We start from the raw sequence: 15,846 nt of genomic DNA, 5'->3' as shown, positions 1-15,846 counted from the left end.
CTATGAAGGTGTATGATCTGCAGACCACCAATATAGACTCTGCTTAATTAAATTAGAGCAATAATAGGCCGAAACATTAGGAAGACCCATACCTCCACGCAATTTATCTTTATACAGTAGACTAGAGGCTATACGAGCTCTCTGGTTGCCCCAAACAGATTGAGGTGTGCCTGCAAACTGGTCAAATAGGAAGTAGAAACAAGTAAAGGAAGGGACCTCAAGATACAGAGGATCTTGGGAAGAATTATTGATTTTACAATAAGGCACTTTCCCCACTACGATACTTTATCATCATAAAATCTAAGCTCTTTAGAAATGGAAGCAATAAGAGAATCCAAATTGCTGGGAATCAAGGAGGTAAGGTTTCTAGAAAACCTCACACCCAAATAATATCCGTCTCCGCCCAACCCCAGGGCGAAATATCCTTTCGGGTATGTGCACACGTAGTTTGGAGCTCTGTGGATTTTTCCGCAGCAGATTTGAGAAATCCGCAGGTAAAAGGCACTGCGTTTTACCTGTGGATTTTATGCGGATTCCTATTATGGAGCATGTGTAAACCGCTGCAGAATCCGCACAGAATTGACATGCTGCGGAATGTAACCCGCAGTGTTTCCGCAGCATGGGCACTGCGGATAGCATTTTCCATAGGTTTACTTTGCACTGTAAACACATGGAAAGCTGCTGCGGACCCGCAGCTGCAGATCCGCAACGTGTGCACAAAGCCTTATACTCTGGATTTGAGAATCAGTGAGGTTAAATTGAAAAATTTTCGACTTGGACTCGTTTATTTTAAAATACAATAAAAATGAAAATTCTTAAGAAGGGTTTGCAAATGTGGAATAGAGCGACAAGGATTGGTAAGGGACAGGAGAATACCATCAGCATAGAAACTGATTTTAAATTCCTTACAATCCGTGTGAACGCCCTCTATGGAGGGATTATCTCTAATGAGCTGGGCTAATGGCTCTATGGCAAGGGCAAAAAGCAGTGGAGAAAGGGGGCAACCCTGCCGAGAACCATTAGAGATTGGAAATGGGGGAAAGAAGTGATTATTAATATACATTTTTGCCTGAGGATCGGATTATAAAGCCATCATTTTATTTATAAAGTCCAAATCAAAGCCAAATTTTTGTAGGGAACATTTGAGAAAAGTCCAATTTAAGCGATCAAACGCTTTCTCTGCATCAAGTGGAATTAAAGTGGAGTTAATTTTTCGGGAATTAATTTGGGCAAAATAAGGTTAATGTGGTTAGCTAAGACTTTGGAATAAATTTTGAGATCAGTATTAATGAAATGGGACGGTAATTAAGTATTTGATCAGGACTAGTATGTGGCATCCAAATTTCCCCTAGGGAAAGAACCAATGGACGCAGCGGCATTGAAAATTTTCACGGAATGATTTCTAATAATTATTGCTGTAACCATCAGGACCAGGGGCCTTATAAGATTTCAGTTGTTTTATTGTGTCACTAATCTCTTCTGCAGTATAAGAAGCAGACGATAAAGGCTGCATCCATGGGATCAAGTTGTGGAAGATTGACAGAAGACAAAAAGTCATCAATACATCTCGCACCTGGAATGGGAAGAGAGGGATCAGACCGCAAATTATATAATTGATTGAAATATTGTGCAAATTCACTTGCAATGTCCTGTGAGAGAAATGCCCTCAGGAGAAATGATCTTGTCGATTCGGTTACGTATTCTAACCTTTTTAATTCTATTAAACATAAAACGAGTGGGCTTGTTAAGGGACATATAGTGATTGATTTTTAATTAACCGCACAGTCATAAAATGAAAAAATTGTGGCTCTTATTCATTCCTAAGATGGGATAAATCAGGCAAAGTTTTGGAACAAGGGGTTGGGCTATTGGCCACTGCCAGCTCCAACTCCTTCTCTTTAATCAAGGCTTGTAAACGTTTAATCTTTTGGCGGTTAAAATTTTTAATAAGGGAGGAAACATGAATGAGAGCGCCACATAGAACCGCCTTGTGCGCGTTCCACTGGAGGAATGGCTTGGAAGGGCCATACACATTCTCAGAAAAATAAAGGTTAAGAGATCTAGAAATGTCCTCATGGTATGTAGGGTTTTGAAAAATAGAAGCATTACACTTCCACAATGGTTGATTATTGAAAGAGTGACCATCAATCAATTTGGCAATGACAGGGGCATGATCCGAAATGGATTTATTACCAATGGATATAGAGGAAAATCTAGGGAGGGAGAAGACATCTGATAATATCAGATCAATGCGAGAAGCTGACAAATGGGAGTCAGAAAAATACATGTATTCCCTTGAAGTGGAGTTTAAACATCTAAAGATGTTGAAGTTCGTGAGTAAAAAGCCAATTATTTAAGGAGGGGAAGTTAAGCCTATTTGAGATGAGGCATCAAGTATATTATCAGGGACCAAATTAAAGTCTCCTAAAAGTAAAAGAATGCCTTTTGTAAATGGTTCCATTTTTTTCAGCAACTTATCTAAAATTTAATTTGACCCTTATTAGGAGCATAAATATTTACAATTGTGTGAATTTGGGAATTTAACTCCAGAAAATGGCCGCAGTCAGCAGTGACGTCACCACCAGAGGAGGAGAAGCCAGGGAACAGATGGAAACAGCGGTCCATGACAGGATCTTCCCGGGCGATGTGCCCAATGAAAACAGAAGCAAAATAGATCCCAGACCCCCCGGTTCACAAGGGGAAACCCGAAGGAAGCTTTCTGAAGAGGATCCGAAGCAATTTGAGCACTTACAAGAATATCTCAGGCAGCGATGACGTCACTGAAGAGGAGGAAGATGGCGCCTGGAGCGGTCCGTGGTAGAAGCTTCACCCCCGGTGTGCCAGGTGCAAATACAGTTAAAAGGGGGTGAGACCCCCCGGTAGGGTAGGGGCACACCCAAGGAAGATGATCTGTTGTAGTTTGTGACACCGCCCGATTAACGGTGACGTCACTGAGATGGAGGAAGATGGCGCCTGGAGCGGTCCCTGACAGAATCTTCACCCCCAGTGTGCCAGGTCCAAACATAGTCAAAAGGCAAAAAAAAACCCGTTGGGTAGGGGCTTTTCTAGGTAGTCTGTCACACCGCTCAAGTAGCGGTGACATCACTGAAAGAAAAAATGCCGGACCACCAGCACTTATGACAGGCCGTGACAGCGCCCTCACAGATGACGAACCTGGTACAAATTCAATAGAAAAAAAGAGTAAAAACCCCCCAGATGGCCAGGGGCAGCCCCCAAAAACACCTCCAGGGGTGTTATTAATAGACATTAACATCATGTCTTCAGCAGAGCAATAGAGGCTACTGAGGTAACCATAGCAACCTCACAGACACCAGGTAAAAAAGGTAAAACCAAAAAAATAAAAAATCATAAATCCACACAAATGTATATCAAAAATAAAAAAAACTATGTTTAAAAAGAAAAATTGTAGTCCTGTAGTTTATTTTACCTCAGAAACTTAGTCACTCACAGGGACAAGCCGTTTGATGACGCCATTTTAAAGTCTCATCTTCAAAACAGGATAAACAATCCTAGGATTATCCGATTACGGCAAAAAATGTCTCAAAATGTGAACAATAAATTTCTGAATAAAAGTAAAAGTAAAAATTTTCAAAAAAGATTGCGTTATATGTTGCGTTAGAGGGTTACCTCAGGAGCTCACATGTTTTGCGACCTACATCACCTGCGCCTGAGCCGCGCCCCTAGCATCAGGATATTGTGATACAAAAATGGTGGCCTGGTGGAGTACGCCGTCTTCGCGGGAGGTATAGACATTGAGCAGTATGTAAGGCACCAGATCTATCACTGACCATCTCAACGACCCGTGCACCATAACAACCACTCCCCTGGAATAGGACGCATGTGTAGCATGCTTCCGCCATTGTATCCAAGGCTTATTCTTCCTGGACACAGTGTCATTATCTGCGCTTGGCGTATCTGAGAGAATACATATTCCGCTTCCCAGCACTCCACAACCCTCTAATGTTCCACGACAGGAGTCTAAGTGATGCCATGTGGACTTTACAGGTCAGTATTCACTCTGGGATCACTCAGCTCCATCACATACAAACCATCCATGCAAGAAGTTGGCCCCATATCTGAAGAACAATGGAAAGAAATGCTAGAAACAACACCTAGACTATCTCGGAGTCCCAAACAATGTCCACATGGTACATAAGACACCGAATACATTGTTTACAATTGGGCTCGGACTGAAGACTCCTGTCACAGATGTGGTATGAATGGGGCCCATCTGATCATATGGGCATGTGCGGATATCGACCACTACTGGGTGGGAGAGACCTCCCTGATTAACCAAGTATTCGCTATACACATACAACGTGATCCCAGGGGGTACATAATGGGCCTTCTGGGGGTGGAGGGAGATTTAAGATCCCCTGTGACTACCACCATTCTGAGAATATGGTTTCTGGCCAGGAAATTGTTAACACTGCACTGCCTAGACCGTAATCCCCCAACATTGGAGGAATTGGAAGCGAAATTTAATAATACCCTATGCCTGGAGAGAGGTACTTACATTAAGAGGAACTCAACAAGAAAGTGCATAAATCTATGGACCGGTGGCTGTCACCCTGCTCAGAATAGCCGTACTGGACCGGCTGGCTATTTCGCTTACTGTATGTTGAGGACATATAGAGACCAATTATTTTCTGCTCGTACACATGTTGTTAGTGACCATACCACCAATACTAGCTTTGGCATAATCCCTGTATCTAATAACGTGTCACCAGTCTTTGGGAAAATCTTCATTTGGACAAAATTGATAACTTTAGCATGGAATACCTTGGCAGGTATAGGACTATATAAACTTTAAGGGTTAAACTTGTTTATTAAGTTTATTGTGTTTGTACTAGACTGTATAATGCATTGTTGTAATGTAATTGTTCATAAAATCAAATCATCAATAAAAATGATCTGATTTAAAAAAACAAAAAAAAGAATGCACGCAGCCCGTCCTGCCCCATCTTTATCCATTTTGGCAGAGCTGAAGGAACTGGAATAAAAATTACACAACTTTAAATTTTTTTGCTCATCTCTGAGTTGCACAAAAATTTTGAGACTCTTTAAAGCAATTTATGGCGGAATTACTTTCATAAACCGCTGCCCATGTATAAAAATAGTGGCAAAAATTGAAATGTGAGAACTCACCAGGAGCCAGAAGGACCAGATGTAGAGCGAAAAGCAGCTGAGTACCTGGACGATGGCCGTCAGCAACACCACATCCTTTAGGTGCCTAATAATAAAAGAGGAATAAAACCAGATCAGAGATCCCAGCACCGGCTACTCTGCACCGCTTCCTGCCCAGGACCGGCCGCCCCGCACCGCTTCCTGCCAAGGACCGGCCGCCCCGCACCGCTTCCTGCCAAGCACCGGCCACCCCACACCGCTTCCTGCCAAGCACCGGCCTCCCCGCACCGCTTCCTGCCCAGGACCGGCCTCCCCGCACCGCTTCCTGCCCAGGACCGGCCGCCCCGCACCGCTTCCTGCCAAGCACTGGCCACCCCGCACCGCTTCCTGCCAAGCACCGGCCGCCCCGCACCGCTTCCTGCCAAGGACCGGCCGCCCCGCACCACTTCCTGCCAAGCACCGGCCACCCCGCACCGCTTCCTGCCAAGCACCGGCCTCCCCGCACCGCTTCCTGCCCAGGACCGGCCTCCCCGCACCGCTTCCTGCCCAGGACCGGCCGCCCCGCACCGCTTCCTGCCAAGCACTGGCCACCCCGCACCGCTTCCTGCCAAGCACCGGCCGCCCCGCACCGCTTCCTGCCAAGCACCGGCCACCCCGCACCGCTTCATGCCAAGCACCGGCCACCCCGCACCGCTTCCTGCCAAGCACCGGCCGTCCCGCACCGCTTCCTGCCAAGCACCGGCCGTCCCGCACCGCTTCCTGCCAAGCACCGGCCGTCCCGCACCGCTTCCTGCCAAGCACCGGCCGTCCCGCACCGCTTCCTGCCAAGCACCGGCCGTCCCGCACCGCTTCCTGCCAAGCACCGGCCGTCCCGCACCGCTTCCTGCCAAGCACCGGCCGTCCCGCACCGCTTCCTGCCAAGCACCGGCCGTCCCGCACCGCTTCCTGCCAAGCACCGGCCGTCCCGCACCGCTTCCTGCCAAGCACCGGCCGTCCCGCACCGCTTCCTGCCAAGCACCGGCCGTCCCGCACCGCTTCCTGCCAAGCACCGGCCGTCCCGCACCGCTTCCTGCCAAGCACCGGCCACCCCACACCGCTTCCTGTCAAGCACCGGCCGCCCCGCACCGCTTCCTGCCAAGGACCGGCCACCCCGCACCGCTTCCTGCCAAGCACCGGCCGCCCCGCACCGCTTCCTGCCAAGGACCGGCCCCCCACACCGCTTCCTGCCAAGGACTGGCCACCCCGCACCGCTTCCTGCCAAGCACCGGCCGCCCCACACCGCTTCCTGCCAAGCACCGGCCGCCCCGCACCGCTTCCTGCCAAGCACCGGCCGCCCCGCACCGCTTCCTGCCAAGCACCGGCCACCCCCCACCGCTTCCTGCCAAGCACCGGCCGCCCCGCACCGCTTCCTGCCAAGCACCGGCCACCCCGCACCGCTTCCTGCCCAAGACGGGCCGCCCCACACCGCTTCCTGCCAAGGACAGGCCGCCCCACACCGCTTCCTGCCCAGGACCGGCCGCCCCGCACAATTTCCTGCCAAGGACCAGCGGACCCGCACAGCTTCCCCACCAAGCACCAGCAACTCAGGACAATGAGACATTTCCATGGCAGCCATCCACACAATTCTTCTGAGGAAGAGAGCAAGGGTCACCGGCAGGAGCAGAAACACAAAAAGACATTGACAGGGCTCCCATGCTCACTCTGCCATTCCTTGCTCCATGTTCAGGTCAATTCCACCATCTAAAAGACTTCCATCTTCAGAAAAGGTTGCTTTAGCCATTCCACGCATGGAGCGGTATGCCAGCGCATAGATGACAGCGCTGAAAACCAGGGAAGCCTGTGGAAACAGAAAATGGCAAGAATGCCTTAGAATTCACTTTATTTTCTCATATCTATAGTCTGACGTCTGGGGAGCCGGCCGAGGGCCGGGGAAGACACCTGGGGAGCCGGCCAAGGAAGACACCTGGGGAGCCGGCCAAGGAAGACACCTGGGGAGCCGGCCAAGGAAGACACCTGGGGAGCCGGCCAAGGAAGACACCTGGGGAGCCGGCCAAGGAAGACACCTGGGGAGCCGGCCAAGGAAGACACCTGGGGAGCCGGCCAAGGAAGACACCTGGGGAGCCGGCCAAGGAAGACACCTGGGGAGCCGGCCAAGGAAGACACCTGGGGAGCCGGCCAAGGAAGACACCTGGGGAGCCGGCCAAGGAAGACACCTGGGGAGCCGGCCAAGGAAGACACCTGGGGAGCCGGCCAAGGAAGACACCTGGGGAGCCGGCCAAGGAAGACACCTGGGGAGCCGGCCAAGGAAGACACCTGGGGAGCCGGCCAAGGAAGACACCTGGGGAGCCGGCCAAGGAAGACACCTGGGGAGCCGGCCAAGGAAGACACCTGGAGAGCCGGCCAAGGAAGATACCTGGGGAGCCGGCCAAGGGCCGGGGAAGACACCTGGGGAGCCGGCCGAGGGCCGTAGAAGACACCTGGGGAGCCGGCCAAGGAAGACACCTGGGGAGCCGGCCAAGGGCCGGGGAAGACACATGGGGAGCCGGCCGGGGAAGACACCTGGGGAGCCGGCCAAGGAAGACACCTGGGGAGCCGGCCGGGGAAGACACCTGGGGAGCCGGCCTAGGGCCAAGGAAGACACCTGGGGAGCCGGCCTAGGGCCGGGGAAGACACCTGGGGAGCCGGCCGGTGAAGACACCTGGGGAGCCGGCCAAGGAAGACACCTGGGGAGCCGGCCAAGGAAGACACCTGGGGAGCCGGCCAAGGAAGACACCTGGGGAGCCGGCCGAGGAAGACACCTGGGGAGCCCTTTGAGCCTGGGGATGTGAAACGGGCCTTCAGAGACCCGGGGATGCCGAACACGGCCCTCAGAGACCTGGACAAATCACATAGGCCAACAACTGGATAAAAGACCAAATGATGAGAAAATATAAGGCACGTTCCTTTACAAGAGCCTAGTCGCAGATACACATGATGGGATAGCACCGGACCCATGGGGTTATCCATGACTTTCCATCAGTAATTGCTTCACAACTTTGTATATATAGCCATAACGTGGGCTGTGTCGGGATATGTAAGAGACATATCAGGTATATGGTGTGGACCCCAATTTCTGCACACTTACCCAGCTCCAGAACGTACACGAATGGTAGAAGATCCCCAGAGTGATGGCTCCATACAGCACCTGACGACACAGGGAGGACAGATCACATCATAGTGCTAAATTTTACATTGCACCATTGCGGAGGACCTAGGGACCAGAGAGCCCCAGAGACTAGCGAATAAAACACCATACAAAGAGGTGCAGTACTGTACGAGTGACCAAGAGATCCAACCAGAAGCTCAGGAACATGTCATGTGATGCACTCACCGAAGCCCCAAGAATGATGCGCAGATAGAAGCTTAGCGTCTCCTTGTTCTCTTCATGAATCTGCTTCTTTCCCTTAGTGGCCACCTTTCCTTTAGGCTGAACAGAAATAATAATTCATTAGGAGGCCCAGGGGACTCGCCGTGCAGCCTCGTGAGAAGAGGACCCACGGGGCGACCTCAAGTCACTGGGAACAGTGGAGGCAGGTAAGTGGGAGCAGTGGAGGGGCAGATGTGGGCAGGATACTGAGAGCAGTGGGGGCAGATGTGGGGAGGATACTGGGAGCAGTGGGGGCAGGATACTGGGAGCAGTGGGGGCAGATGTGGGTAGGATACTGGGAGCAGTGGGGGCAGGATACTGGGAGCAGTGGGGGCAGATGTGGGCAAGATACTGGGAGCAGTGGGGGCAGGATACTGAGAGCAGTGGGGCAGATGTGGGGAGGATACTGGGAGCAGTGGGGGCAGGATACTGGGAGCAGTGGTGGCAGATGTGGGCAAGATACTGGGAGCAGTGGGGGCAGATGTGGGGAGGATACTGGGAGCAGTGGGGGCAGATGTTGGGAGGATACTGAGAGCAGTGGGGGCAGATGTTGGTAGGATACTGGGAGCAGGATACTGGGAGCAGTGGGGCAGATGTGGGGAGGATACTGGGAGCAGTGGGGGCAGATGTTGGTAGGATACTGGGAGCAGGATACTGGGAGCAGTGGGGCAGATGTGGGGAGGATACTGGGAGCAGTGGGGGCAGATGTGGGGAGGATACTGGGAGCAGTGGGGGCAGGATACTGAGAGCAGTGGGGCAGATGTGGGGAGGATACTGGGAGCAGTGGGGGCAGGATACTGGGAGCAGTGGGGGCAGATGTGGGAAGGATACTGGGAGCAGTGGTGGCAGATGTGGGCAAGATACTGGGAGCAGTGGGGGCAGATGTGGGGAGGATACTGGGAGCAGTGGGGGCAGATGTTGGGAGGATACTGGGAGCAGTGGGGGCAGATGTTGGGAGGATACTGAGAGCAGTGGGGGCAGATGTGGGGAGGATACTGGGAGCAGTGGGGGCAGATGTTGGTAGGATACTGGGAGCAGTGGGGGCAGATGTGGGCAGGATACTGGGAGCAGTGGGGGCAGATGTGGGCAGGGTACTGGGAGCAGTGGGGGCAGATGTGGGCAGGGTACTGGGAGCAGTGGGGGCAGATGTGGGCAGGGTACTGGGAGCAGTGGGGGCAGATGTGGGCAGGGTACTGGGAGCAGTGGGGGCAGATGTGGGCAGGGTACTGGGAGCAGTGGGGGCAGATGTGGGCAGGGTACTGGGAGCAGTGGGGGCAGATGTGGGCAGGGTACTGGGAGTAGTGGGGGGCAGATGTGGGAAGGGTACTGGGAGCAGTGGGGGCAGATGTGGGCAGGGTACTGGGAGCAGTGGGGGCAGATGTGGGCAGGGTACTGGGAGTAGTGGGGGGCAGATGTGGGCAGGGTACTGGGAGTAGTGGGGGGCAGATGTGGGCAGGGTACTGGGAGTAGTGGGGCAGGGTTCTGGGAGCAGTGGGGGCAGATGTGGGCAGGGTACTGGGAGCAGTGGGGGCAGATGTGGGCAGGGTACTGGGAGCAGTGGGGGCAGATGTGGGCAGGGTACTGGGAGCAGTGGGGGGGCAGATGTGGGAAGGGTACTGGGAGCAGTGGGGGCAGATGTGGGCAGGGTACTGGGAGCAGTGGGGGCAGATGTGGGCAGGGTACTGGGAGCAGTGGGGGGCAGATGTGGGCAGGGTACTGGGAGCAGTGGGGGGCAGATGTGGGCAGGGTACTGGGAGTAGTGGGGCAGGGTTCTGGGAGCAGTGGGGGCAGATGTGGGCAGGGTACTGGGAGCAGTGGGGGCAGATGTGGGCAGGGTACTGGGAGCAGTGGGGGCAGATGTGGGCAGGGTACTGGGAGCAGTGGGGGGCAGATGTGGGCAGGGTACTGGGAGCAGTGGGGGGCAGATGTGGGTAGGATACTGGGAGCAGTGGGGGCAGATGTGGGAAGGGTACTGGGAGCAGTGGGGGGCAGATGTGGGGAGGATACTGGGAGCAGTGGGGGCAGATGTGGGCAGGATACTGGGAGCAGTGGGGGCAGGATACTGGGAGCAGTGGGGGCAGATGTGGGTAGGATACTGGGAGCAGTGGGGGCAGGATACTGGGAGCAGTGGGGGCAGATGTGGGCAAGATACTGGGAGCAGTGGGGGCAGATGTGGGGAGGATACTGGGAGCAGTGGGGGCAGATGTGGGGAGGATACTGGGAGCAGTGGGGGCAGATGTTGGGAGGATACTGAGAGCAGTGGGGGCAGATGTGGGGAGGATACTGGGAGCAGTGGGGGCAGATGTTGGTAGGATACTGGGAGCAGTGGGGGCAGGATACTGGGAGCAGTGGGGGCAGATGTGGGTAGGATACTGGGAGCAGTGGGGGCAGGATACTGAGAGCAGTGGGGCAGATGTGGGGAGGATACTGGGAGCAGTGGGGGCAGGATACTGGGAGCAGTGGTGGCAGATGTGGGCAAGATACTGGGAGCAGTGGGGGCAGATGTGGGGAGGATACTGGGAGCAGTGGGGGCAGATGTTGGGAGGATACTGGGAGCAGTGGGGGCAGATGTTGGTAGGATACTGGGAGCAGTGGGGGCAGATGTGGGCAGGGTACTGGGAGCAGTGGGGGCAGATGTGGGCAGGGTACTGGGAGCAGTGGGGGCAGATGTGGGCAGGGTACTGGGAGCAGTGGGGGCAGATGTGGGCAGGGTACTGGGAGCAGTGGGGGCAGATGTGGGCAGGGTACTGGGAGCAGTGGGGGCAGATGTGGGCAGGGTACTGGGAGTAGTGGGGCAGGGTTCTGGGAGCAGTGGGGGCAGATGTGGGCAGGGTACTGGGAGCAGTGGGGGCAGATGTGGGAAGGGTACTGGGAGCAGTGGGGGCAGATGTGGGCAGGGTACTGGGAGCAGTGGGGGCAGATGTGGGCAGGGTACTGGGAGTAGTGGGGGGCAGATGTGGGCAGGGTACTGGGAGTAGTGGGGCAGGGTTCTGGGAGCAGTGGGGGCAGATGTGGGCAGGGTACTGGGAGCAGTGGGGGGCAGATGTGGGAAGGGTACTGGGAGCAGTGGGGGCAGATGTGGGCAGGGTACTGGGAGCAGTGGGGGGGCAGATGTGGGAAGGGTACTGGGAGCAGTGGGGGCAGATGTGGGCAGGGTACTGGGAGCAGTGGGGGCAGATGTGGGCAGGGTACTGGGAGCAGTGGGGGGCAGATGTGGGCAGGGTACTGGGAGCAGTGGGGGGGCAGATGTGGGCAGGGTACTGGGAGTAGTGGGGCAGGGTTCTGGGAGAGTAGTGGGGGCAGATGTGGGCAGGGTACTGGGAGCAGTGGGGGCAGATGTGGGCAGGGTACTGGGAGCAGTGGGGGCAGATGTGGGCAGGGTACTGGGAGCAGTGGGGGGCAGATGTGGGCAGGGTACTGGGAGCAGTGGGGGGCAGATGTGGGTAGGATACTGGGAGCAGTGGGGGCAGATGTGGGAAGGGTACTGGGAGCAGTGGGGGGCAGATGTGGGAAGGATACTGGGAGCAGTGGGGGCAGATGTGGGCAGGATACTGGGAGCAGTGGGGGCAGATGTGGGAAGGGTACTGGGAGCAGTGGGGGCAGATGTGGGGAGGATACTGGGAGCAGTGGGGGCAGATGTGGGCAGGATACTGGGAGCAGTGGGGGCAGATGTGGGCAGGATACTGGGAGCAGATGTGGGCAGGATACTGGGGGCAGTGGGGGCAGATGTGGGCAGGGTACTGGGAGCAGTGGGGGCAGATGTGGGGAGGATACTGGGAGCAGTGGGGGCAGATGTGGGCAGGATACTGGGAGCAGTGGGGGCAGATGTGGGCAGGATACTGGGAGCAGTGGGGGCAGATGTGGGCAGGGTACTGGGAGCAGTGGGAGCAGATGTGGGCAGGGTACTGGGGGCAGTGGGGGGCAGATGTGGGCAGGATACTGGGAGCAGTGGGGGCAGATGTGGGCAGGATACTGGGAGCAGTGGGGGCAGATGTGGGCAGGATACTGGGAGCAGTGGGGGCAGATGTGGGCAGGATACTGGGGGCAGTGGGGGCAGATGTGGGCAGGATACTGGGAGCAGTGGGGGCAGATGTGGGCAGGATACTGGGAGCAGTGGGAGCAGATGTGGGCAGGGTACTGGGGGCAGTGGGGGGCAGATGTGGGCAGAATACTGGGAGCAGTGGGGGCAGATGTGGGCAGGATACTGGGAGCAGTGGGGGGCAGATGTGGGCAGGATACTGGGGGCAGTGGGGGGCAGATGTGGGCAGAATACTGGGAGCAGTGGGGGCAGATGTGGGCAGGATACTGGGAGCAGTGGGGGGCAGATGTGGGCAGGATACTGGGGGCAGTGGGGGGCAGATGTGGGCAGGGTACTGGGGGCAGTGGGGGCAGATGTGGGCAGGGTACTGGGGGCAGATGTGGGCAGGATACTGGGGGCAGTGGGAGCAGATGTGGGCAGGATACTGGGGGCAGTGGGGGCAGATGTGGGAAGGGTACTGGGGGCAGTGGGGGCAGATGTGGGAAGGGTACTGGGGGCAGTGGGGGCAGATGTGGGAAGGGTACTGGGGCAGTGGGGGCAGATGTGGGCAGGATACTGGGAGCAGTGGGGGGCAGATGTGGGAAGGGTACTGGGAGCAGTGGGGGGCAGATGTGGGCAGAATACTGGGAGCAGTGGGGGCAGATGTGGGCAGGATACTGGGGGCAGTGGGGGCAGATGTGGGCAGGGTACTGGGAGCAGTGGGGGCAGATGTGGGAATGGTACTGGGAGCAGTGGGGGCAGATGTGGGCAGGGTACTGGGAGCAGTGGGGGCAGATGTGGGAAGGGTACTGGGAGCAGTGGGGGCAGATGTGGGCAGGATACTGGGAGCAGTGGGGGGCAGATGTGGGCAGGATACTGAGAGCAGTGGGGGGCAGATGTGGGCAGGGTACTGGGAGCAGTGGGGGCAGATGTGGGCAGGGCACTGGGGGCAGTGGGGGGCAGATGTGGGCAGAATACTGGGAGCAGTGGGGGGCAGATGTGGGCAGGATACTGGGAGCAGTGGGGGGCAGATGTGGGCAGGATACTGGGAGCAGTGGGGGGCAGATGTGGGCAGGATACTGAGAGCAGTGGGGGCAGATGTGGGCAGGGTACTGGGAGCAGTGGGGGGCAGATGTGGGCAGGATACTGGGGGCAGATGTGGGCAGGGTACTGGGAGCAGTGGGGGCAGATGTGGGCAGGATACTAGGGGCAGTGGGGGGCAGATGTGGGCAGAATACTGGGGGCAGTGGGGGGCAGATGTGGGCAGGATACTGAGAGCAGTGGGGGCAGATGTGGGCAGGGTACTGGGAGCAGTGGGGGGCAGATGTGGGCAGGATACTGGGGGCAGATGTGGGCAGGGTACTGGGAGCAGTGGGGGCAGATGTGGGCAGGGTACTGGGAGCAGTGGGGGCAGATGTGGGCAGGATACTGGGAGCAGTGGGGGGCAGATGTGGGCAGGGTACTGGGAGCAGTGGGGGGCAGATGTGGGCAGGGCACTGGGGGCAGTGGGGGGCAGATGTGGGCAGGATACTGGGGGCAGATGTGGGCAGGGTACTGGGAGCAGTGGGGGGCAGATGTGGGAAGGGTACTGGGAGCAGTGGGGGGCAGATGTGGGAAGGGTACTGGGAGCAGTGGGGGGCAGATGTGGGCAGGGCACTGGGGGCAGTGGGGGGCAGATGTGGGCAGGATACTGGGGGCAGATGTGGGCAGGGTACTGGGAGCAGTGGGGGCAGATGTGGGCAGGGTACTGGGAGCAGTGGGGGCAGATGTGGGCAGGATACTGGGAGCAGTGGGGGGCAGATGTGGGCAGGATACTGAGAGCAGTGGGGGGCAGATGTGGGCAGGATACTGGGGGCAGATGTGGGCAGGATACTGGGAGCAGTGGGAGCAGATGTGGGCAGGGTACTGGGAGCAGTGGGGGGCAGATGTGGGCAGGATACTGGGGGCAGATGTGGGCAGGGTACTGGGAGCAGTGGGGGGCAGATGTGGGCAGGATACTGGGGGCAGATGTGGGCAGGATACTGGGAGCAGTGGGAGCAGATGTGGGCAGGGTACTGGGAGCAGTGGGGGGCAGATGTGGGCAGGATACTGGGGGCAGATGTGGGCAGGGTACTGGGAGCAGTGGGGGCAGATGTGGGCAGGGTACTGGGAGCAGTGGGGGGCAGATGTGGGAAGGGTACTGGGAGCAGTGGGGGGCAGATGTGGGAAGGGTACTGGGAGCAGTGGGGGGCAGATGTGGGCAGGATACTGGGGGCAGATGTGGGCAGGGTACTGGGAGCAGTGGGGGCAGATGTGGGCAGGGTACTGGGAGCAGTGGGGGCAGATGTGGGCAGGGTACTGGGAGCAGTGGGGGCAGATGTGGGCAGGGTACTGGGAGCAGTGGGGGGCAGATGTGGGAAGGGTACTGGGAGCAGTGGGGGCAGATGTGGGCAGGGTACTGGGAGCAGTGGGGGCAGATGTGGGCAGGGTACTGGGAGCAGTGGGGGGCAGATGTGGGAAGGGTACTGGGAGCAGTGGGGGGCAGATGTGGGAAGGGTACTGGGAGCAGTGGGGGGCAGATGTGGGCAGGATACTGGGGGCAGATGTGGGCAGGGTACTGGGAGCAGTGGGGGCAGATGTGGGCAGGGTACTGGGAGCAGTGGGGGCAGATGTGGGCAGGGTACTGGGAGCAGTGGGGGCAGATGTGGGCAGGGTACTGGTCGGGTCACAGAGCCCCAGCTATGGAGGAACCCTCGGCCATGCCCCCCGTACATTAGTAATAAATCCCCGGTTCTCACCGCCATGACTGCAGAACATCTCCAGCTCAGCACAGCCGCACATCCGTCGCCGGAGAATGACGTCAGCAGCGACCGAGGAGAGGACGCCGGACTGGAGGGGACGGGAATCACGGGATCCTGGCAGCGGACGTCGTTTTCCTGCCGGTGTTAGTAGCGATTCCGCCCGGAGCAGTCAGTGATGAGGAACTGCCGGTGACACCGCACAAATTAGTGACGGGCAAGGGCTGTATAACGAGGGGTGTGGTTTGGGGGTAGGTATGACGAGGGGTGTGGTTTGGGGCTGTATAACGAGGGGTGTGGTTTGGGGGAAGGTATAACGAGGGGTGTGGTTTGGGGGAAGGTATAACGAGGGGTGTGGTTTGGGGGAAGGTATAACGAGGGGTGTGGTTTGGGGGAAGGTATAACGAGGGGTGTGGTTTGGGGGTAGGTATGACGAGGGGTGTGGTTTGGGGGTAGGTATAACGAGGGGTGTGGTTTGGGGGTAGGTATGACGAGGG

The 15,846-nt window shown here is 56.7% G+C and overlaps 1 protein-coding gene across 1 annotated transcript in view; it reads right to left on the bottom strand.

Moving 5' to 3' along the window:
* Nucleotides 1-15,596, bottom strand: part of TMEM208 (transmembrane protein 208) — a 46,400-nt gene extending 30,804 nt beyond the window's left edge. Inside the window, exons 1-5 of the mRNA XM_069739673.1 lie at nt 15,350-15,596; nt 8,519-8,614; nt 8,273-8,332; nt 6,849-6,985; nt 5,170-5,254 (exon numbers count right to left, since the gene is read on the bottom strand). Of these exons, the coding sequence (XP_069595774.1) occupies nt 5,170-5,254; nt 6,849-6,985; nt 8,273-8,332; nt 8,519-8,614; nt 15,350-15,355 (384 nt within the window). The 5' untranslated portion in view covers nt 15,356-15,596. The remainder of the gene's footprint in view (nt 1-5,169; nt 5,255-6,848; nt 6,986-8,272; nt 8,333-8,518; nt 8,615-15,349) is intronic.
* Nucleotides 15,597-15,846: the final 250 nt, after the last annotated feature.

Source organism: Ranitomeya imitator, chromosome 9 (assembly GCF_032444005.1).
Source record: "Ranitomeya imitator isolate aRanImi1 chromosome 9, aRanImi1.pri, whole genome shotgun sequence".
Lineage (NCBI taxonomy): Eukaryota > Metazoa > Chordata > Amphibia > Anura > Dendrobatidae > Ranitomeya > Ranitomeya imitator.
Note: the sequence above shows the minus strand (reverse complement) of the source record. Positions and strands in the feature narration are given on the sequence as shown.